The following is a 22,762-nucleotide window of genomic DNA, read 5'->3' as shown; positions in this document are numbered from 1 at the left end:
TTTTTGCCCCGGAAGGAAGCTCTTTATCGGCCCTGCTAGTACACTGTAGCCCGACCACCGCACAGTGTCAAGCCGAGTGTGCGGAAATAGGAAGCTTCCGTCGTCGCGGGAGGCAGCTTCTTCATCGCACTCGCTTTTTTTTTTCTGTTCGCTCTCTTTCGTCCCATTCTTCTGTGGGAAGGCGAGCGTGATGAAATGGACGGCTTCTCACGAGACACCCGAAAATAGGCCGGCCACACGCACCGCCTTGTTTTTGCTGTTTCCGCGGCCGCAAAGCACGCGTCGTACATTTGTTCGCAGAGTCGAAAGGGAAATGAAAGATAAAAACAAAATCAAAAAGGGAGGACACGCGAACGACGGCGCGGGGGAGTGCGTCTGCTCTTTCCCGACGAACAAACGTACAAGTTGCTCAGAAGTTTTTATCGTCGCGAAATCCTTGAACTTGAAAACTCGCGCTCCGGCATTTTGCGAGTCGTCGTGCGTACGCGGAAGCGGCTGCTCTGATTGTGCGACCGTTTGCACAATTCAACGCCTCCCGTCTAACTTTCTCTCCTCAATGGAGGCGACATTGTTTGTTCTTGCCGTTGGTAACAGCTAGCATTGAAGCGGGCAAACGCTGCGCAAAGACGCCCAGTTGGGCCGCGATCAGAAGCGACCCATTTGCAAGATGCCATGGAAGGTGCTAATGCCAGTGAGTGGTGATTTATATTTAAGAGTAACACGTGCAAAACAAAAAAAAAACGCTATTTGATGGTTTTTCCCACAAAACCTTTATGTAGCTCTAATCGCTAGTAGGGAACTGTTTCATTCAACATATTTTTTTCTTATCCATCATTTGTGAGTTCTTGACCCTGGAAGTAATACGTGCGACGTTCGAGCTATTGACTAACAGCGAAAAGAATGGAAAATAATATGAACATCTTACCTGCAACATACAGCATTTGAAGCACACATTTCGAAAAAAGAAACTATTTTTGTCGAACACACTAACCATAGAATCGCGCTCAGTACGAGCTACGCGGTGGGAGCGCGTTGCGAAGCTCACTCTAAGCCTGTGCAGCGGTGCTGATCGGGACATGATTTCGAGTTATCAAGACAGGGTTTGGCTGTTCCTGCGAATGCGCATCCTTGTTTCGCACTGTGGTGATATCAGCTTCGAAAATGATAACTGCCGCCATAGCTTGACGAGAAAACCTGGAACTTTTCTTTCGTAAAGCTAAATAAATAGAAAAAAGCTACCTGCGAATAAAAGGGGGCGAGTGTGAAAGCAAGATATTGGGGGAAATGCACGCTCATCGGAGCAGCCAAACTGTCTGCCGATAGGTTGAAAATGCGCCATGATCACCGCCATTGCACAACCTCACAGTACGCTGAGTCACACGCTCGCGTAGTGTAACTGAGCCCGGTAGCATAAGATGCTAAGTCATTGGTGGGTACGTCGTCTTTATTGTTTTCTCCATTATAAGATGGTTGAATGATTGATATGTGGGGTTTAACGTCACAAAACCACCATATCATTATGAGAGACGCCGTAGTGGAGGGCTCCGGAAATTTAGACCACCTGGGGCTCTTTAACGTGCGCCCAAGTCTGAGCACGCGGGCCTACAACATTTCCGCCTCCATCGGAAATGCAGCCGCCGCAGCCGGGATTCGATCTCGTGACCTGCGGGTCAGCAGCCGAGTACCTTAGCCACTAGACCACCGCGGCGGGGCATAAGATGGTTAAAAGCTACGCCCTAAAATTACGCCAGTTCCAATTCCATAAGACCCCTGTCTGACTATATTGCGTGACATAGGCTCATTGGGCAAAACTTCGGACGCTTACGCATGAATTTTACATTCACGAATGCATATTCACCATTCACTGAAATACTAATTAGCGCCAAATCTGATATGTGTGGTGGCGAACAAACTGCGGAACACATTGTTCGCGACGTGCAGCTCTAACATTATCATTTTTTTTTTCGCACCTGCCCTCCATTTCACTCTCAACTAGCTAGAAAGATAGCATTACTGGCAAATATTTAGACATCTTGGAGTTATGCTCGCACGTATCGCAACTTCAGACAACCCAAGATGCACTGCGGCAACTCTTAAAGGCTATTGTACTATCTTATCTGAGGATTTTCCTGAGGATACCACATTGTCAAGCGGGTCTGTTAGTTAATATGCTCGTTAGGATGTGCGATAGAGTAAACCTTCTAAGCAACTTCGAAAAACTTGAAGAAAACTACAGGATGGGAAACGTCACAGCGTTTCTCTTGACAAATCAGCTCTTCGAAAGCCCGTAATTTTGACATTTCGTGAATCTTCTTCCAATTTCCGGGTTTCAAACCGATTAGCCATATTGCCACGTGGTCATGACGTTGATGAAGACAGACGTGGCGTGTCCAAAATGAAACTGTTTGTTTGGCCGGCATTCTGGCCGGTAAACGAAAAGTCAGATTATAGCTATGCATACTGGCAGCGTCGGCTGTTGATCGGCTGATCCGGGGCCATGCACGTCGACATTTATATATGCGGCATCGAAAATTGGAGAAATCAATAGGGACCCCATTTGTTCTAGAACCAAATCATCTGTTCGCGTTAACATGCTCAAGCCCAATAAATGATCCCAAGATAACTTGGAATACTCCCAGACATTCTGGTGCGACTTGAGCAAGGCACTATCGACACTTGCGATAGACCGGCAACATGAAATCTAGAAAGAAAACAGCATGTGTGGCAATATTCAGTGTCTCTTTGTCTGGAGTTGTCATTTAATTCAGCTTCATGCTGCAATCTGCTAGACTACTGTAGTCAGCTCAGGTGGCGAACTATCCGAAAACACGTTGGTTTCAGATTCGAATGCCGGAAAAGTGCAAATTTTTTACCGTCTACTTTCTTTTTGAGAAATCTGCTTGCGATATATGCTTCGTGCTATAAGCGAGTGAATACCAGTAGACGGTTACAAAAGAAAAATCAAATAACATTCACACTTTAGCATCAGAAGACAAATAATGCGTGACACGTACAATGTACATTTTAAGCACAGCATGACACTGAAAGACGCAGAATGAATTCGTAAAATTTCGTACGTCTGTGAGGCCATTCACTGGCAACCTAAAACGTCCTCTTCGTGCTCTGTAAAGCCCCGGCCTGAAAAGTTTATTTCTTTTGAACGGCCTGCGGTCCCATGCTATAGAAGTTCAGATTTAAGATGGCACCTTGTTGTTCTTTCATTGACACAGCTTTATATGGCACTTTTCATTTGCACAGTCACTCTTGGCATGAACATATTTGAAAAAGTCAACAGAAGCTGCGGAAAATAAATTTCAGGTCAATAATAGCTATCAAAAGTCTTGAATGGCCATGCGAAAAAAAACAACAAGAAAGTGTTTTTGTGTAGGAAATAAATTTTGAATTTAAAATTTACATTCCTTCCTGGTGTTTCATGAGCAACAACCTCGATCTGATTCTAAGACACCTTTTATTCGGGATATTCCGGTTTGATATTAATATTACGCGGTATTGTGTAGCGCGTAACTAAATGAATGTGAGCACACTGACGTTTTATTGCCTTTTGTGCTCAGCGAAATGCAACCACTGGGCACCACGAGCCCGTATCAGTGCAGTGGCGTGGTCATTAAGGTGTCGCGGTGGATCGAAGCTTGACAGGTCTGAATTAACGAAGACCACAAGCACAAACACGCCATCCCGTAAACGTCCGCACTGCAAGACATCCGATTCAGTTTTCTATTTGAGACCGGGAAACTTGTACGCATCCCACTTTTAAAATGAACCGAAAATTTCAATACTCTGGTAAAATTCATACGGCATGTAGAGAGCAATCATACAAGAAAACGCCCCCCTTTTCCCCCCTCAAGAGCGATACATCAACTTCAAAGATAAGCAGAACAGTGCCGCATAGACCACGTAGCCTCGGGTGCCACTAGGCAGGTATCATATGCAGTTAACGGATGAAGTGACGTGCTAATGGAACGCGATAAGGCTTTTTTTTAGCTTATAAATGACGAATCTCCTCACAAGACGCCCGCTCTGTGTCCTTCTGCACACGCCCCACACGTATACTTTAGGGCATACACTGAAGCCGTATAGACAATAGCGAGCAGTTGCACTGGGAAAAGCAAGAGCTATAGGTGTTTACAAATTCTCAGCAAAGCGTGGTTGCATATACCGGTTCTTATTAAAGGGCGTAATATCCTGGAAACGGGAGGCCAAGACTAAAAGGCCCGCCGAGCACATGAGCAGATATATCAAATGCGCGCTTGTACGTGACTGGTCGGGCGACCAAGCATCGACTCCAAATTTGTATAACGAGACGCACGCAAGAGAGAACGTAAAGCTTGTTTCCACACTCTTGTCTTCCTCCTCAGTTCTCTAGTCAGGCGAATGTATCGGAAAACGCTTAACGCGAAGGACACCCGCTTTCATGTAGCGTTTTGACTCCAAGAAATTTTGTTTACTTTACAAGGAGCTTCCAGCTTTTCTGGTAGTTAGGACGAGTTAACGAGCAGAATTTTACGCTTATAGCCGCAATATAGTCCTGGAATTAATTTCATGGGTTCACTCGGGTGGACAAGGTGATTGATGATTGATTTGTGGAGTTTAACGTCACGAAAGCATGATATGATGATGAAAGACACCGTGGTGGAGGGCTGTGGAAATTTCGACTACCTTGGGTTCTTTAACGTGCACCCAAATCTAAGCACATGGGCCTACAGCATTTCCGCCTCCATCGGAAATGCAGCCACCGCTGCCGAGATTCGATCCCGCGACCTGCGGGTGGTAGACAAGGTGAGGCAGAGAGGAAAAGCTAAAGGTGATTCCCACTTGATGGTAGGAAAGACGCGAACATTTCGTTATTAATAAAGCCTCACGACTAAACCCGCTAAAAAGAAAACAACCACCTTCACTAGGAAGACCTGAATGAAAAGGGGGGAAGGGGGTGGAGCGAGCGTCACTCTCTCGTGTTGACACGGCTCGATATGAGAATAAGGCCGAAGTGTATGTGCACGGAAAAAGTGAAGAGTTGGGAGTGAAAAGGCCTTCTATTTTGGACCGGCATTACAACGAAAAGGGCGACAGTGAAAGCGTGCGCGAAAAAAAAAAAAAGAACTCTGCAAAGGGATGGTTTGGTCTCTGACGCAGCAGTACGTGCGAGCGAGTCTCAGGTCAGTGTTGGCAAAGTCAGAACAGGAGGTATAGGGGAGGTAGAACGATGTGAATTAAAAAAAAAAACAAAGAACAGTTTAGCAGGGGCGGAGTGGGGAGATTCGGTTTCTTGGGAAGAAATCGCTGATCAGAAGAAGCCAGGGAAAGCGAAGGGGTACGAAGGGGTGGGCGTGAGTACACGGGCAGGTCTCTGGACGTAAGTGGGTAAATGGGTAAACCAGTTTCGTGGCCTGCCAGGGCTTGACAGCGAAGCCTTAAAGCAAACAGAAGAGACGCTGTTGCCTTCGTGTGCCCATCCGGAAGGCTAAAGGTCGCAGCACGTTATTACACGCGCGGAAGAAAACGATACGGCGGCGGCGGTGCCGCTTCACGCTGGCGGTCCCGATGGACGGAGACACGATACCAGCGGGAGGCCGCAGAACGAAATGAGTCACGCTCCTCAGGCACCGGACGGGACCGCTCCTTAGAACGCCAAAGTATTGGCACACTTGTCGAAACACCGTGGCATCGAGGAAGAGCGAGAGGAAAGCACATAAATGCATGGGCGAAGCCTGCGAAAAGCGGTGGCCTCCTGACCTGCAGCATGCTTGCGAAGTTATTCGGAAATTGTAATAAGAACTGATGAGCTTAAATGATTCGATCTCCACTACTCTTGCAGCCACATCGTCATTTATACTTCGACGTTATTATGCGGACAGCCGGCATTCATTTAAACGTTTATTTTTTTATGAACTTCTTGTACTGTTGTTTTAAACCCACTAAACGAACTTTATTCTGGTGAACGAAAAAAAATGACCTAGTCATCATGGCAGATAAAACAATGTCCTCATAGTAGCTAAACAGCAAACAATAGATGGTGTGCCATTCTGACTTGAATTGCATGCCTTTATTTTCCGTATAGAGCAAGAATGGGCGGCAGAGATCAAACATAAGAGATATATTAATTCATATTTACCCGTGCGTCCAGTGGACCTCCATGATGCTTACATGTATACAGCAGTCCAGCTACGTAAAACAAAAGCCAGTTCTTTATCTTATATATAAGTGATACATATGATAAACACCGTGCGAGCTTTTGTTTCATTTTTATGGAAACGCATGCAGGGAGAGCATGTGTTGAGAGTGTCCAGCACATTTGAGAAAACTTATGTTCGATCCGAGATAAGAATAAACAGTGAGTTTGAATAACCAACGCTATAAATGCAGATACGTGAAAGGATACGAAGAAATATTTTTCTGTGTATTTACCTAACAAAAACTTTGCATCGTGCATACCGATATAGGAGTACCTAGATGTATATCCAAATGTGATAACAATTTTTAAAGAGGTAATAAACTCAATGGCGCTGTAGACGCAGAATGACACGAATTAACTTAATTTGACCATAGGTTGTCCTGTTGCCTGGTTTACCGTGATGGACTTCTTTTAATACATTCCAAATAAATCCCTACGCTGCTGCCGCATGACATGAAAGCCTCGCCTATCGGAACCGATCGTGAATATCTAATATGGAATACGTTATGTCATGTAAACTTGCCAAGATCCTGACTGCACCGGTACATCCTCGTTACATCATCACATATAACTTAATATAAGTTCAATGATAATTGAAAGGGAAACAAATTTATTGTAGGCGTATTTGCAAACTAGCTAAGTACCCAATATGCACATTTTGACCCAGAATTTTAGAGCTGTCGTTAAGTCGCCAGATATCCGACGCTTCTACGTATTGCTAATTCAGTAAGCAAGTTTCAAATTGGGACGGGTGGGGAGAGGGGAAGTGAGGGACAGTGATATGCACACCGTAGTAAGCCGTTATATATCAAGGTATTGCGCACTCGATGGCTGAGAGGAAGTCATGATAGTGTCATAAGGCCTCGGCGGGTGACCCTGCATGCGCGGCACCGCTCGCTGCTACGCGAAACTTCTTTCTCGCACCTCCGGCCTACGCACCGCCGTCCAGGTAGGCCGGAGGAGGACGGTCATTTTTCTTGGCCGGAAAGTGTAGCATGAAAGGAAGCGTGTGAGAGTCCGCGGACCTTGGCAAGGAAGCCTGTCTCTCTGCCTCCAAGACGCAAGGGCGCTCTCGCAACGACACCGCGACGCGATTTGGGGGGGGGGGGGGGGACACAGCGCGTCCTCGCCCTCTCGGGCGCATCATGGCCCGCGGCGACACCTGCTGCGCGAAGGACCCGACCGCATCCGGCCCTGTTCATTCGCCGGCGCCTGCGATACCGCCGCTGTCTGGTCCGGTGAAATCAATGGCGTACTGGCCGAGATTCGGCCAAGATTATTGGGAACGCGCTCGATGCGCGAGCTTCAAGGTTGAGACGACGGCGAACACGCTGCGCGGGCCGGCGCGACCTATAGCGCCCAACGCTGCCCGCAGCAACCGGCCTGCACACATGGCCCGGTAATTATCCCTGGCCTGGCCGCGATACTTTTGCCAGTACACGGTTCGCTGTGTATATGCACGATGCGCGTGCTTATGAGAGAGGGGCGAGGAAGGATAGCAGGCGTACAGCACGCACGGACGACCGCGAAGGTCCCAGGAGAATTGATGCGCAGCCACTTCTTTCGCCGGTGCGATTACGAATAAGGTGGCTGCGCTCTGGCCGATATGTAGCGCGTGAGTCTCAATCTCTTTGAACGAGCACGAAATAGAGCGGTGATCGTTTCTGTACTGCAGCACATACCGACAAACGCTAGAGCCGCCGGTGCGTCGGCGATACAGGGAGCGAACGAAAGTCAATCTCGTAGAGTAGCAAAATTACGAAAGTGGGACTCTCATCCGTTGAGGTTGGAGTACGGCGTGCGCTACGAACGTTCCAGATTGAGAGGGGGAAGAGGTGGTATTGTGATGAGCCCGACTCCCGGCTCTGCTTTTATTCTTGAATATGTTGGGTATCATTGGTTAATTATATAATGTGTCGTTGTATATCACTGCATAACCATAGAAATAAAGATTAGACCACAGCACTGATTCGAGCAGGAACCATCGGCAGGCAAAAAAGACCAGAAATCACCAGTAGAGGCATATATAATGTCTTAAAGAGAAGTTTAATTGATAAACCGTTCCCGATAGCGAAATCCTGCTTCCTGTGCCTCCAAAACAAAAGGAGACACAGGTCTCTAACAGCACTTGTAGACAACGACTCCAGATGCTGCATTCTAAAAACTGTTTGCTCCCCATCTTTAGCACAAGAAAGCCCGCGACCGAGTTCAGGCTGTTGCGAAAAGAACGATCGCTTAAAGGTCTGACCACACGTACTTCGCATTGCAGCGCGTCAAAAGGCAAGTAAAAAGCCGCGCGCTCACGTGCTGCGACGAATACGTATGGTCAGGCTTTTACAGTTTTACTTTTGCTTTTATTGCAAAGCTCGTTGCCGTTTGGGCTACTCCAAAGAGGTGGGAGAGGGGGGCTCTCCTTTGAAACTGCGCTACCCACAATGGAGAAGGATGCACATGCCTATGACCATAAATTTAGAAGAATATTTGATGTTTCAGTCCTTGCACTGTTTGCACATATGTGAGTCATGACGCAACACAATAATTTTTTTTAAATGCGATAAAAGTGCCATTTCTCTCAATATTTTCTGCGAGTGTAACGATAACCGCACAGAATATTACCGCCAGTAGGCGTAGCAGAACTACGGTAGTTTTCTTGACTTGATTAGCCTCCGTGCATCTGTGTGCATGCAAGTAAGCTGTGAAAGTCCGTATTGGTTGGTCAGTGACATTAGTTAACATCGCTGCTAACTGCTTTACCCGATTTAAAGAGCATAGTGATGTATAGGAATACAACAAATGCAAGAGTAAATAAACGCCCCAACAAATAAATGCAATTTGCTGGACATTTTATTCAAATATTACTGAAATTTAACGCTAGTTTCATAATTTTTCTCCGTGTGGGCTTCTGAAAATCAACAAATTTAAATTTACGTATTTGACTGTGTTCCCTGTTGCTCTTATCTAAGTAACAAAATTTGTCGACAATTTGAGTGGCGACTATCGCACACATCTTTATATAAACTGGCATCACGATTTCTTCATTAAAATACGGAAAGCAGCAATTTAATTTTATCTTGCTGATTCAGAAATCTCGAACATTCATTCCTGCAGTATCTTCATAGCACCAAGTGTTTCTAAACTATTGCGGGAAGCAAAACTATATAATTTAATCCGAATACGAAGTCAAATGTGCGGACCGCACAATAATACGTCATGTTAAAAACGTATTTCTTGACATTTATGATAGATGCTATACACCAATGTATTTGTGCAGGTGCAGCATATGGCTTAGATTATTCAATTAAAGCTTCTATACTTGCCTACATGCCTACACTAAAATGGTTATGACCATTTTTTTTAACAATCGTATTCTTGGCGATATTTGAGGAGACCCTGACATCCACCTTCGTTGTCAGTCTAGGGCAGAAAAAATATTTTTCTAGCTACAGACTTTTGGACGCCGTTACTAAATAGGTACATCTATCTACGAAGCATCATGAAAGAAAAATAGTGGCTCAGTGGTTACCTACTTTACAAAACTAAGAAAACCTTCTTCGCTAGTGACGACACCTATTACTGTTTTTACTAACTGTAAAAAGATGCCGCGTAGGTAGTAAGTTATACCCGGAGCTTGTAAATTTATGTATTTACTGACTACCGCAGCGCAAGCTACGGCCCTCCCCTGCGCCAACGGTGAAAGATAATGCTAGAAGATCTGAGATATTATAGAAGGGGTGTCTTGTTCAGGCTCGGATCGAAATTCAAGATGGTGGTGGAAAAGCCGCGTATGCTTCTATTGAAATCCTTTATTGAATACGCATGCATTCACTGTATTTAGTCACCTTCGTGGGGTGAGTAGAAACAATGAAAAAAACGGTGGAACGGTCGCGGGGTGGGGAGGGTGGAGGAATGGCGCTTTCTCAGTCGTTGGTGCACATTTCAAAGTTCGTGAAAAAGATAGGGGGGCGCTTGTTCGGGGTTTCACGTTATTTACTTTTTCAAAGTGGCCCTGTCACACTTTTCCAAGTAACCACTAGATGGCTTTCCTAAAGGGGTTCATATCCTCGCGAACCGACCACGGCAAAAACTTCTCGACTCCGACAAGTGCGAGCGGGCTTATGAGGATTTGCCGCACGTACGCTTTTGAACGCTTTTTCTCTCCTTTTGTGCCAGCAACCAAGACGAGAGCGAGGACTTGGGGGGGGGGGGGGGGGGGTGAGGTGAGGGGTGTGACAAAAGGACAAGAAGCTAACGCCTGTTTATCAGTGACCGTCATGACCTTGACCAGTTTCTTCTATTTTGTCTTTTCAAACGCGCTACTTACCCCCGAATGCAGAGATGTTACTTGACTCGTACTTGACTCGTTCTTGACTCAAGACAGTCTTGCCGGTCGCCATAAATCGTTCTCGAACTTGCGGACGACTTGAAGGCGACTTGGCTCGGTCGAAGTCAGGACAAGTTTCAAGTCAGCTGCGGGGCTAGCTTGAAAGCAACTTCACGCGTTATTCCAACATGGCCACCTCTCGAATGGACGTCGCGTGAAAGGTGGCCGCTTTTGAGTTTGCTTGCCTCGCCATAAGCGTAGCATTTTTTGGGGCGCACTGCCTGCCGAAGATTCTTGGAACCGCTTTACGTGACCAAGGAAATCCGATGGAGTTGTACGACGAGCAACAATTCCACGCTAGGTACAGATTCATGAAGAACGCCGTGGGGCAGCTGCTCGTTATATTGCCGCTCCGTGAAAGTGGGGACAACCGAAGACAGCCCGTGCATCCAGTGTTACAGCTACTGATGGCTCTCAGGTTTTACAGCGCTGGCACATACCAACCAGTCACCGGAAATTTCGTCCGCGTTCCGTAGTCGACAGTGTGCCGTGCAGTCGGAAAAGTTACGCTACTCATCGCAAAGCACCTGTACGCGATGCTGGTGCGCTTTCCGCAGCCGGCGGACTGTTAAGAAGTGGCTGAGTTCCCTTGCGTTACAGGTTGTGTCGACTACAAACAATAGCCCCGGTGTCGAAAACGCCGAAGTGTTCCGTAACCGCAAAGGCTATTTCTGTTTTTCTATAACACGACGACATTTTCCGTCTGTTTCGGTGCTGTGTCCGTGTGCCTCGTCTATCCTTTCGTCCCGTCTAGGGTGCTGTTTCTCGCTCAGAAAGGCATCGCTTGTAGCACAACGCTACGTAAAATTACACATACATAAAAAAGTGGTGCCCCTATCACGGGTTTTTTTATCCGCATCACCATCATGCAGCGATACATTGCTGCACCCCGCGAGACAGAATTCTGCTGAGGGCAATGTACTGACCCCCGCTTTTTCTCTTGTTTACCAAGCTCAACAAAAAGATACCAATCACATTTGTTCCCAGAACTTGTTTTTTTTTTTCATAATAACTGAGACCTAGCCCATTACAGGCATGCACACAGGCGAACAGAAAGGCAAATACCGTGAAAATCGCGTCACCTCGTGAGCCAGGTCAGCACAAATACATGCCATGGCGTTCGATTGAGGAAAAAAAAAACGACGAAAGAACCCAACGCGATGCTTGTTTCGCCTCCAAACAAGCAACCATGGAGAAAGGCACCGCATTTGGGTGGCCACTAAAACCAGCGGACAACGAACGCTTTACAAAAGCAACACTGCGCATCACTGTGGTGGCAGGCCCCACGTGCCGCTCGTTAGCCATAAAATGGCAAAAATATGCCTGTGGCCCTTCGTTTTTATAGTTATTTTAAAACGTATGGTCTTTTTTTGGTGTAATGCATGCCTTACGCGAGCAACTTCATTAATACCCTCGTTAGCAGGCAAGCAGCGTGTTTCTGCTTTCAAGCTCGTTCTTGACTTGACCAAGCAAGACAGCCTGAGCATCTATGAAACGCGAAGGCTGACTTGGGCGTTCTGAAGTCCGCTGCTTGCTTCGCGCCGACTTGCTCAAGTCAAGTTGAAGTCGCGAGCCAAGTAACATCTCTGCATTCGGGGGTTACTTTCAGTGTTACCGCGAGTGAGCGCGTGGGCACGTTGCGGCATCCGGCGGTGGCCGTGGTTACTATATGCAACTCACGATGCTGAAAAAATCAGCCAATAGCCGTAGACTTTATGACTTGATCAGTTGGGTTTTCTCTTTTTAAAAAAATTTATCGAGAAAGTAATGAGCCCTTTAGAGCAGTCTGAGAATTAAGTGTAAGTTCCCAAGCCGCGTCTTGTGCTATAATGCTTGGCTCACATGTTCACAGGAGCCTCGAATACCGATCAGAAACGTCTTCTGACATTGTTTTGCAATGATTCCATTCTAGGTTATTATTTTCACAGTAAGTAACGTGCCTATCTCTGATAATACTATTCAATGAATACATTTCTACAGTATGCCACAGTAATCCTTTTTAGCATATCTTTAAATTTTAATACTATACACCACGGTTACGGAGAGATACTCAGCATTTCAAACTTCATCGAGTACGCCATTGAAAAAATGACTTCATATGGTCGTTCAGGCAGCAATTCATGTGTATAAAAATTCCCCGTTAATTGCTTGAACAGCGCAGTGCAGCAATACGTGGGCACTGCAATACTTTTTTCAGCATGATCACGCAACGCTGCTGATCGGTAGTCGAGGCTCCTGAGATAACACGAGACAAACATATCCCCGCACGTGGCGAATCTTTTAGTGGCACATAGGCACAATAAATCTAATTCATTTGCTTGCGACATAGATTCAGTGGCCCTCATTTACCTGCTTCATTGATGGATTTCTTGCCCGAACAAACTTCCGAGGCGATTTGCTGAGAATGGTTATGCTAAATTGGCGGAACACAAGTTTGTTTCACAGTAGGTTGGCTTCGGCTCCGAGCTATGTTCCGATGACAGTCGACGTACGTGCACCACAATGAAAAGCATTACATGTGTGCCACTTAGTTAACATGGTCCTCCACAATAAATGCTATGATTGATATAACGTGAAGTATTTTCTGTACACTTCAATCGTGTGTGTAACTAGGTAACGAGAACAATGTCACGCTGCTTTAATAAATTCAGTTTTGCGCTTCAGGTGCAAAAAAGTATTTTGTAATAGCAAGGCTGTTTTCTTTCAATATGATGCAAAACAGCTCACCCTGCAAAGGTATGACATTGTTTTCTCAGTGTGAGTGGGCCGTAAATAGTTATTGTTCAGTCTTTAATAATAATAAATTAAGTTATAAAGCATTCGGGGAGCACGTTACCCCATTGACTAGTACGAACAGACTCGCTATTGCATTGCTGAAGACTTCCAGGTTCAAGATACTTGGTAGAGAACGATAGCAAATTTTCCATTTCTCAATTAAATGCACTTCATTTTGAACTTAACAGCATAACAAAAAATTCTGATATTTAATGCGCCCATCTTCCTTCCAGATACCACATGCCTCTGCTGTGGCTTTGTTCGTCTGCCTCTTGGTCGCCGCGGGGGCAGAGCCACAGCATGACGACGGCGAAACAAGGAGAGAAGACGATGTGACGGTGCGGCTGGCGCGCTTCGTCGAAAGCTTGTACGAAGATCTAGAAGAAGCAGCCCAAACAAATGTCGCCAAGCCTTTTCCATCGCACGAAGCTTTTCACGAGTTCCACAATCAACCAGTTCGACCCTTCCAGCAAGGAAGGTCACCAGGGAGCGGAGGGGCTGCATCGCCTCCACCAACGAGGCCGCCACCAGGATCATCCGGTCAGCCGGTGGCTCCTCCTGGCGCAACCACACCTCCACGGAGACCACCAGGAACTGCTTTATTCGGAGAACCATTCGAGCCACCAAACGAGCCTCAGAAACCCCCTGCGCCATCCAGGGGAACAGGAGGGTATGGAAGGCCTGAGGGACCACTTCTTCCACCCAGTAATGTGCTTGAGCCAGAAATTGTTGGTCCCGTTCTAGAGTATGAACCACCTGACCTACCTCAAAGGCCACCAGTATTCAGCGGTTATCCTATCAACACTATTGACTTGCCGCCAGCTCCTCCGCGGCAGCCACCCAAACCAAGGCCCTCACCGCCACCTGCAGTGCCTCAACCACCAAAATTTGTTGGTGTTCTCATTCCCGCGGATAAGACACCTGTTTTGCCACAACCTCCCTTTCCACCATCAGGACCACCCGCGCCTAGGCCACCAACTTCAAGGCCTCCGGCTCCAAGGCCACCACCGTCTCCAAGACCCCCCGCTCCCCGGCCACCGGCTCCCAGGCCACCAGCACCCGGCACAAGCCGTGTTCCTCCAACGCCACCTCCACCATTCGCTAGGCCACCATCGGGAGTGGGTGGTATTTCATTCGATGTGCAAACTGGAGTGGCGAAGCCCGGGCCAGGGCAACCACCTGTAACTCCTGGTCCACCAGAGGATGGTTTTGGATATGGACCGCCAAGGCGCCCTCCTCCTTCTCTTTCACGACCTGGCCTCGGTCCCTTACCTCAGCCACCTAGGTTTCCGGCAGGCCCTCAACCTGGGGCTGCGCCTCCCAGGCCACCGTCTTTGCCACGCCCCCAGGCACCGCCAGCATTCCCTCTTCCCCAGCCTCCTGGTCCTCCACCCTCTCCTCCTCGCGGTGTTGCCTTGTTTCCTGAAGGAAGACCTCCACCTGCAGCTCCTCAGCCACCTAGGCCAGGTGGCTTTCTGATTCCGGGGACCCCACCACCACCGGCACCCCCTCGATTTCCGGCACCATCACCACCACCAGGCTTCTTTCAACCAGGAGTGGGTCCCACGACGCCGGGGCCTCCCAGACCAGTAACATCTGGTGGGCCTGCTCCCCCTGGAACAGCCAGAGCACCATCACCACAACGTGGACAAGTCACTGGTGGACGGAAGCCTTCTGACATACCTCATCACAAGTTCCACGAATTCCTTGTCACGGGACCCAAAGCACCTAGACCTGGAGGCGCACTATTCCCTGGAGCGGGTGTGCCAGGACAGAGACCAACAGGACAACAACCAAGACCGCCTTCACCAACACTGGGAGGGCCATTCATCCCTCCATCTCCGCCAACCTTTCCCATACCAGCACCACCAAGGCCAGGCGCTCCTCCACAGGGACCTCCTCCCCCAGGAGCTGGTCGTCCACTGGTGCCACCATCTCCACCAGGCTTTCCCACTCCACTTCCTCCTAGACCAGCTCCTCCTTCACTGGGGCCTGGTCGCCCACCATCTCCTCCAAGCTACCCCGTGCCAGCACCTCCCAGACCTGGAGGACCTCCACTGGGACCACCACTAGGGCCACCTCCACCGGGACCAGGTCGTCCACTGAGGCCACCGTCCACACCAGGATTCCCCTCACCTGCGCCACCACGACCAAGCAGTCCGCCATCAGGGCCTGGACGTCCACAACGGCCACCACGGCCACCTCCAAGCTATCCAGCACCAGCGCCCCCAAGACCAGCTGGTCGTCCACTCGGACCACCACCACAAGGTCCGCCGCCACCAGGGCCTGGCCGTCCTCTAAGGCCGCCATCACCGCCAAATTTTCCAATACCCGCTCCACCAAGGCCAGGAACCCCACCACCAGGGCCCGGTCGCCCGCCAAGGCCACCGACACCACCAGGATTTCTGTCACCACCATCACCACCGAGGGGACCCCCGCCGCCTCGACAACCACTTCCAGCTGGTCCACCACCCACTCCTCCAGCATTGCCGGAAACACCCGGCTACCCCTCACCGCCAGCTCGGCCACGTCCAAGCCCACGGCCTGGAGTAGCACTTTATCCAGAGGGAAGGCTACCAGAGAGGCCACCATCAGGTAAATAATTGTTTGGGTATTGCTGTAGAACCAGCACAAACGCCGCTAAGTCGTCATGACAGTGAAATATTGACTGTTCCACCTCAGTTAGAGTTCGATTGCTAAGCTACGTGCACATAAAGAACCTTAACCACGACACATTAGCCGTGAATATACTCCCATTGTGCAGCAGGCTTACGTAATGATAGTTTATGTAGACTAGATAAAGTAGTTGCAATTTAGAGACAGATTAAGATTGCAACAGTCAATTGCAACAGTCAGATTGCAACGGACGGCGACAAAACTCGCCTAACAGATCCGCTGTTAAAACGCGAAATTCTCGAATTTCACGAGGCGAAACCACGATATGATTGAAATAACCACTGTACCGGGTACTCCGGAATAATTTCGACTGCTTGGGGGTCTTAAGAATGCATCTATATGTGAGAAAAATACTTCAGGCTTCACGTGCTATAATCTCGATATGATTACGAGGCATGCCGCATAGTGGGGACCACTGGAAACTTAGATCGTCTAATGGTATTTAACTTGCAATGGCGTCAAGGAGCACACGGACCTCCAACAGTTCCCCTCAGGCCAACTGCCATTGCCGCGGCTGGGATCAAACTCGCGACTTTTGGGTCCTCAGCCAAGCACCGTAACCACAGCTCCACCGTCGGGTTAAGTTATACACGTGAAACGGCTGAACCATCTCTTTCGTGCGCCGGAGTGACGCTGTAGACGCTTACAAAATACTGTGTCGACGGCCAAACCTTATGCTATGTACTTTCAAGTGGTACGGGCAGACCACGCCGGCCTCAAACATGCTGCATCGCCGGGTGGTTCGGCCACCCTTCTATGATAACCCGGGCCTTCATCCGAGCTATTTGGCACGGTAACATAGTGAAGTATTACGATAGGTAAAGCGCAAAATAACACAGATAGTGAAAATACCTATATATAAGAAGCGTGTAAGTGTACATACTATACTCGCTCTGTATGTCTCTCTCTTCACTCTCCACATTTTTGTGTGTTTGCGCTCCATGCGCTTAAATATATTGACTCTTGCTTTGCTACTATAGTGATTGTCGTTAACGTGACGCCCCACCTCCTCGTAGTGAGCACCTTTTGGGTTCATCATTTAAGGAGAATCATGACTTCTTGTGCATTCGAGGCATTGACTTGTCATACCATCAACGAAGTAGCACTCACTTATATGTTCTCAAGAATTCGATGAATACGGATTCAAGAGAAGCAATGTCGGCTCTGCTCCCAGGATATCTACTTCATCCTTCCGCTAAAAGCAACGAACACCCTTGTTTCAGTTTCATAATATTTGTTTCTCTCCTGCTACGAGTGATATTTTTGAGAAACACAATAACAAAAATAAATACCAGTAGAGATATTGGCATTACGTTGCATAGATCATTGGCTGAAAATGTTCAATACACCTCACTTTACATTTCATAGAAGTAAAGCCCGAACGTCATTTTAAACAAAGTTGAAATCATTGCCCATTATTTTTATTAACTCTGTTTTAGGCTTTGGGAGGTTTCCTGCTTCGCCTGGTAGAGGGCCATCTCCAGTGGGACCAGGAGCATTTCCCACACCAGGTATAGCTCCAACCCCTGGAGGATTCCCAAGACCTACTCCAAGGCCAGTACCATCGCCAGCTCCCCCACGGCCTCCCTCCTTCCCAACACCAGGGCCTGGACCATTTCCAGCTATTCCAAGTGGCCCTCCGAGGCCACCTACTATAAGACCCACACTACCACCAACGCAACCACCTCGACAACCACAACCCCCAGCATTTCAACCGGGACCATTTCCTGGACCACCAACAGTCGAGGACGAATTTCCAGAAACTCCCGGATATGGCTCAAAACCATCGAGAAAACGACCACCACCTCCACCAGCTAGGGGGACGGCCATATTTGGTGAGCCTGGCATACCTTCTCCCCCTCGAAGACCACCATCACCACCTTCACCACGGCCTCCCTCCCCGCCGCTGGGGCCGATAACACCAAGACCACCTCCTGGTGGTCCAGCTATAGCACAGCCAATACCACGACCAGGGCCCCCTGCACCCGTTCCAGGGCCTTTCCCACCACGAACACAGCCACCACCTGGTTCACCTAGCATTCCTGGAATTCCACCACAAATACCTAGGCCACCATCACCACAGCGGGTACCCGGACCGCCAGTGCAACGTCCACCATCACCTCCGCAACCTGGTGGAAGACCAAAACCATCTGTTCATGACATTCCACACCACAAATTCCATGAATTTTTAGCTCAACCAGTCAAACCTGGTTCTGGAGCAGGGCGAGCTCCTGGTATTGGTGGTTACCCCTCCCAACCACCTAGGCCTCCATCGACAGGAGCCGCTTTGTTTCCGCAAGGACCACCACCGGGACCTCCACTTCGCTCTCCAGGATCTCCAGCATTACAAGCTCCACCATCACCTAGGTTTCCAGGACCACCTCCTCCACAATCATCACTCCCACCGCAAAGGCCTCAACAGCTACCATTTCCTCCTGGTTCCCAAGTACGACCCCCTGTGCCTGGAGGTTCACCCCCACCACCTAGACCTCCAACACCCTTTCCCCCACCACCCCAAAGACCACAAACTGCGTTTCCTTCACCACCAGCACCCCAAAGACCCCCACCAGGTGTAGATCTATTCCCTGATACCCCATCCTACGGAGGCAGACCTGCAAGACCTAGACCAAGACCTTCTCCTCCCACAACAGGCCCAGTACCAAGACCTCCTCCTCCCACTTCTCTGGCCCCTCCGCCAGTTCCAAGGCCCCAACAACCACCGAGATTCCCCCAACCCGGCCAGCAGCAACAGCCATTTCCAAGTCCGAGGCCTCCATTCGGCCCCTCTCCTCCTTCGCCCAGGCCTCCAGTACCAGCACCACCACCCCCTGCACCACGTCCACCACCACAACCTCGACCTGGTCAGCGACCTGCCCCTGCTCCACCAGGACCGAGACCATATCCGGGCCCCCCACCTATACGACCAACCCCAGCACCACAACCCAGGCCGTTCCCTGGTCCGTCTCCTGTGCAACCGTTTCCTGGACCACCTCCCCCAGTAGCCCCGACTCCAGGACCAACCTTTGCACCAAGACCACCACCAAGCCCACGCCCAAGCACAGGTCCACGACCGACTTCAGCTCCAACTCCATTTGTGTCACCCCCTGGGTCCGGTGGTGCTGAATTCCCTGAAGCACCTGGTTATGGGGCAAGACGCCCACGTCCAAGGCCACCACCAGGCGTAGCCTTGTATCCTGAAGGCGTAACGCCCTCTAGGCCCCCTCTAGGCCCAGGTTTCCGTCCTGGACCTACACCAAAAGGACCACAACCTCGACCACCAACACCCACTGGTCAACGACCCTTTCCGATACCAGGGACTCCTCCAAGACCACCAGCACCTCCAAGACAACCAGCTCCTCCACCACCTTCAAGACCCGGTACACCATCCCCACCACCTTTCGGGCCTCCTACCTCAGGTCAGTTCCCTCAGCCTCGGCCACCCTCCCCACCAGGATCATCGCGACCAACTCAACCAGGGCGTCCAGGAGGCCAAAGACCTTCTGTTTCTGATATACCCCATTCGAAATTCCATGAATTTCATCAGCAACCTATCAGACCACAAGTAGGAGGTAGACCTCGCCCTGGACCTTCACCTCCAACTCCTGGAGTTGCTTTATATCCTGAACCTGGACCAGCAAGGCCAACAGGACCACCACGATTTCCATCGCCCCCAACACCAGCCCAACCTTTCCCATCTCCAAGACCTCCTGGGCCACCGGGACAACCAAGACCTCCTCTTCGTCCTACACCAGCACCTAGGCCTCCAGCATACGTCCCTCCAGCACAGCCACGTCCTCCACAATTTCCAGAACCTCCCGGGCCAGTGCCTGCACCGCCTCGCCCAGTACCGAGACCACCTGGACCATCACGGCCTTCTCCGCCAACCAGGCCTCCTTCACCTAGGCCACCAGCATATCTACCTCCTGAATCATCTCCAACGCCGAGACCTCCTTCACCTGCACCTCCTACACAACGACCACCTGCACCACAGCGACCAGTGCCTTCACCTAGGCCACCAGCATATCTGCCACCTCAACCATCTCCTGTACCGAGACCTCCCTCACCTTTGCCTCCTGCACCACGGCCACCTGCACCACCCAGACCATCTCCATTACCAAGACCACCATCACCTGCCCCTCCGTCTCCCCGTCAGCCTCAACTACCACGACCAACGCCTGCACCAAGACCTCCATCACCTCTGCCTCCAGCTGCACGGCCACCTCCACCACCACGACCAGCTCCAACCCCAGGGCCACCAGCTTTTGTACCACCTGGCCCAACTAGCCAAAGGCCGCTACCACCATCTCCAAGGCCGCCTTACGAACCCCCGCAATTTCCAAGTTCCACTCCTGTACCGTTTCCTCCAAGGCCCCCAGCTCCTACTGGACCATCGCGCATACCACCTCCTTCTCCCCCATCTCCAGGATTTGTGACACCGCCCCCCTACAGGCCTTCTCGTCCAGCGTCACCACAAATACCACAAGGTCCGGGAGGTACGAGAGTCCCGCCGAGCTTTCCAGCACCGCCACCAACTATACCACGACCAAGTCCACGGCCACCACAGCCATCACCACCTCCCCAACCACAAGTAACACCACCCATTCAAGGACCAGTGCCTCCACCATCGGGTTTCCCCGAAAGTCCAGGCTATGGAAGCAAGCGCCCTACAAGGCCCAGGCCACCCGCGTCAGGAGGACGGCCACTACCAGCTGGACCACTTCCTCCTGTTCCACCACCACTTCCAAATGTCCCTGAACCAGCAAGGCCAGAAATACCACAGCCTGTACCACAACCATTTCCTGAAGCACCAGGTTATGGACAAGGTAGACCAAGGCCACCACCCACGCCACAACCCCGCCCTCAGGCTCCTGGGCTAGCTCCACCTTTAAGCCCACAAGGACCGACCCAGGTCCGGCCACAAGTACCACCAAGGAGGCCATCAGGAACGGCCCTTTTCGGCGAGCCTGGAGAGCCATCCCCCAGGCCACCTAGACCAAGACCTGGACCAGGTGCTGGTCCACAACCCCCGTCACCAGAAACATTCCCAGAAGAACCTGGTTATGGTTCGAAACGACCAAGGCCTGGAGCTACACCGTCTGGTCCAGGCACACGACCAGGAGGAGGTGTTCTTTTTCCTGACACTCAGACTACCGCGAGGCCTTCGATCCCCGGAGGCACGCCTGGGGACACTGGAGAGGGAAAGCCACCTATACGCTTCCCTTCTCATAAAGCGTTTCACGAATTCCACAATGCTCCCATCAGAATTCGAAATAACGTAGGTTGAGGTGGATAGAATGTTCTGGGCTCCATTTCGACAAAGGTCCTAGCTGCACTATGTGTGCATACTGTCTCCATAATATCTGGAGAACGGATTTAGCACCGAAGAAACCTAGCGCTAGCTTTGGTTGCTGCACGCAGCTCTGCATTACAAAGGAAGAACATGATAGAAAAGCACATCAATTACTTATGAAAAGAATGCAGTGCTATCGGCGTGACCAAATAAAACATAAGAGCACTGAAGCAAATAGCCTGTATCATTTTTGCTGCTGGAAGAGTCTGACGTTTACATGCCATTGTATATTCTTGTTAATAACTCTGTCATTGTTTGTGAGTGAGACATACCTGCGGTTGTATTTTTCTTGTTGCTATATTTAAGTTTCTTCAATAAAGACATACAACAGCAGGCAGTTTCTGTTCTGAGTTTCTGTGATGAAAGCTCCTCCAAGTCCTTGAGCACGTTAACACATGAATCAGATGGATACAACCGAGACATGGAACAGATGAGTGTGATGCGAAGGTGACACTACATGTAAACACGAGAAGTTATCTCAACAGTGTGACCTCAACGTTTGAGGCTTACAAACTTCGCGAAATGTCATCTGAGTGATCTTCGTCTGAATATTTATTGTGAGAATATAGTTTCCCATGCCAGTACGAAACCCATGTGACGCTTTATCTTTGTTTAAGGCGTCCTAAATTAAATAACAGTTCTGCAATCCTATTGTATTTTAAGCTATCATAGATTTTGATAAAGTATGCTGAGTCTGCAGTGTTTCCTTATGTTTCCAGTATAGAAGAGACAACTTATTGCAGAAATTCAACCAGACAATCAATCAATCAATATGAGTTATTTCACAAAATGTGTTACATATAGAGTCAAGCATACACCAAACTGTCAAAACTGAATTGGGACCTCCTACACATAGTAAATACTACAAAAGCTGCATCACAACACAACATTGGTCAATCAGTGCATCGACAGAATAAAGACAAAATAATAAACAATGGTGTACATATCTGAGGTGGTGAAAATCAATAGACAACATGCATCGGTGAGAAATGTAATGTAGTGAAAAAATATACTGAAACTATATTAAAGTTTTGTTGCGCGTCAAAAGGCAATATTGTTGCATATGAGCGTCTGAATGATGGGTAATTTCAGACATCGTCTATCAACGATGTCAGATGACAGGGTTGTCTACCTGTAGGCAATAATGCATCATCAGGAGCTGTGAGAAAGTGAAATGACTCATAAAAAGACGGGAAAGAAACTTAAAAATAAGTATTGGCATGATGCATACAATAGCGGTAAATTTAAAAAAAAAAGAATGTATTATATAGTGCACTGCAGGCAGACATTCACGGGAAGATGCAAGATCATATAGATAAAGAAATTGTGAATACGGGATTCACTAGATCAACAGTACACTGTGACACATATTGTCTTTCCTGAAAAATTG

The 22,762-nt window shown here is 49.1% G+C and overlaps 1 protein-coding gene across 3 annotated transcripts in view; it reads left to right on the top strand.

Annotated features, from left to right (window-relative positions):
* LOC119161450 (uncharacterized) overlaps positions 1-21,709 on the top strand; it is an 82,533-nt gene extending 60,824 nt beyond the window's left edge. For 2 of the 3 annotated variants that reach the window (XM_037413920.2, XM_037413921.2), the window contains exons 2-3: positions 13,580-15,941; positions 17,462-21,709. In XM_037413920.2, the coding sequence (XP_037269817.2) occupies positions 13,580-15,941; positions 17,462-21,306 (6,207 nt within the window). In that variant the 3' untranslated portion in view covers positions 21,307-21,709. The remainder of the gene's footprint in view (positions 1-13,579; positions 15,942-17,461) is intronic. The other variant, XM_075879256.1, reaches the window with a different exon arrangement.
* Positions 21,710-22,762: the final 1,053 nt, after the last annotated feature.

Source organism: Rhipicephalus microplus, chromosome X (assembly GCF_043290135.1).
Source record: "Rhipicephalus microplus isolate Deutch F79 chromosome X, USDA_Rmic, whole genome shotgun sequence".
In the NCBI taxonomy this organism is placed as follows: Eukaryota; Metazoa; Arthropoda; class Arachnida; order Ixodida; family Ixodidae; genus Rhipicephalus; species Rhipicephalus microplus.
The sequence above is the reverse complement of the archived record's forward strand: the minus strand, read 5'-3'. Positions and strand labels throughout refer to the sequence as shown.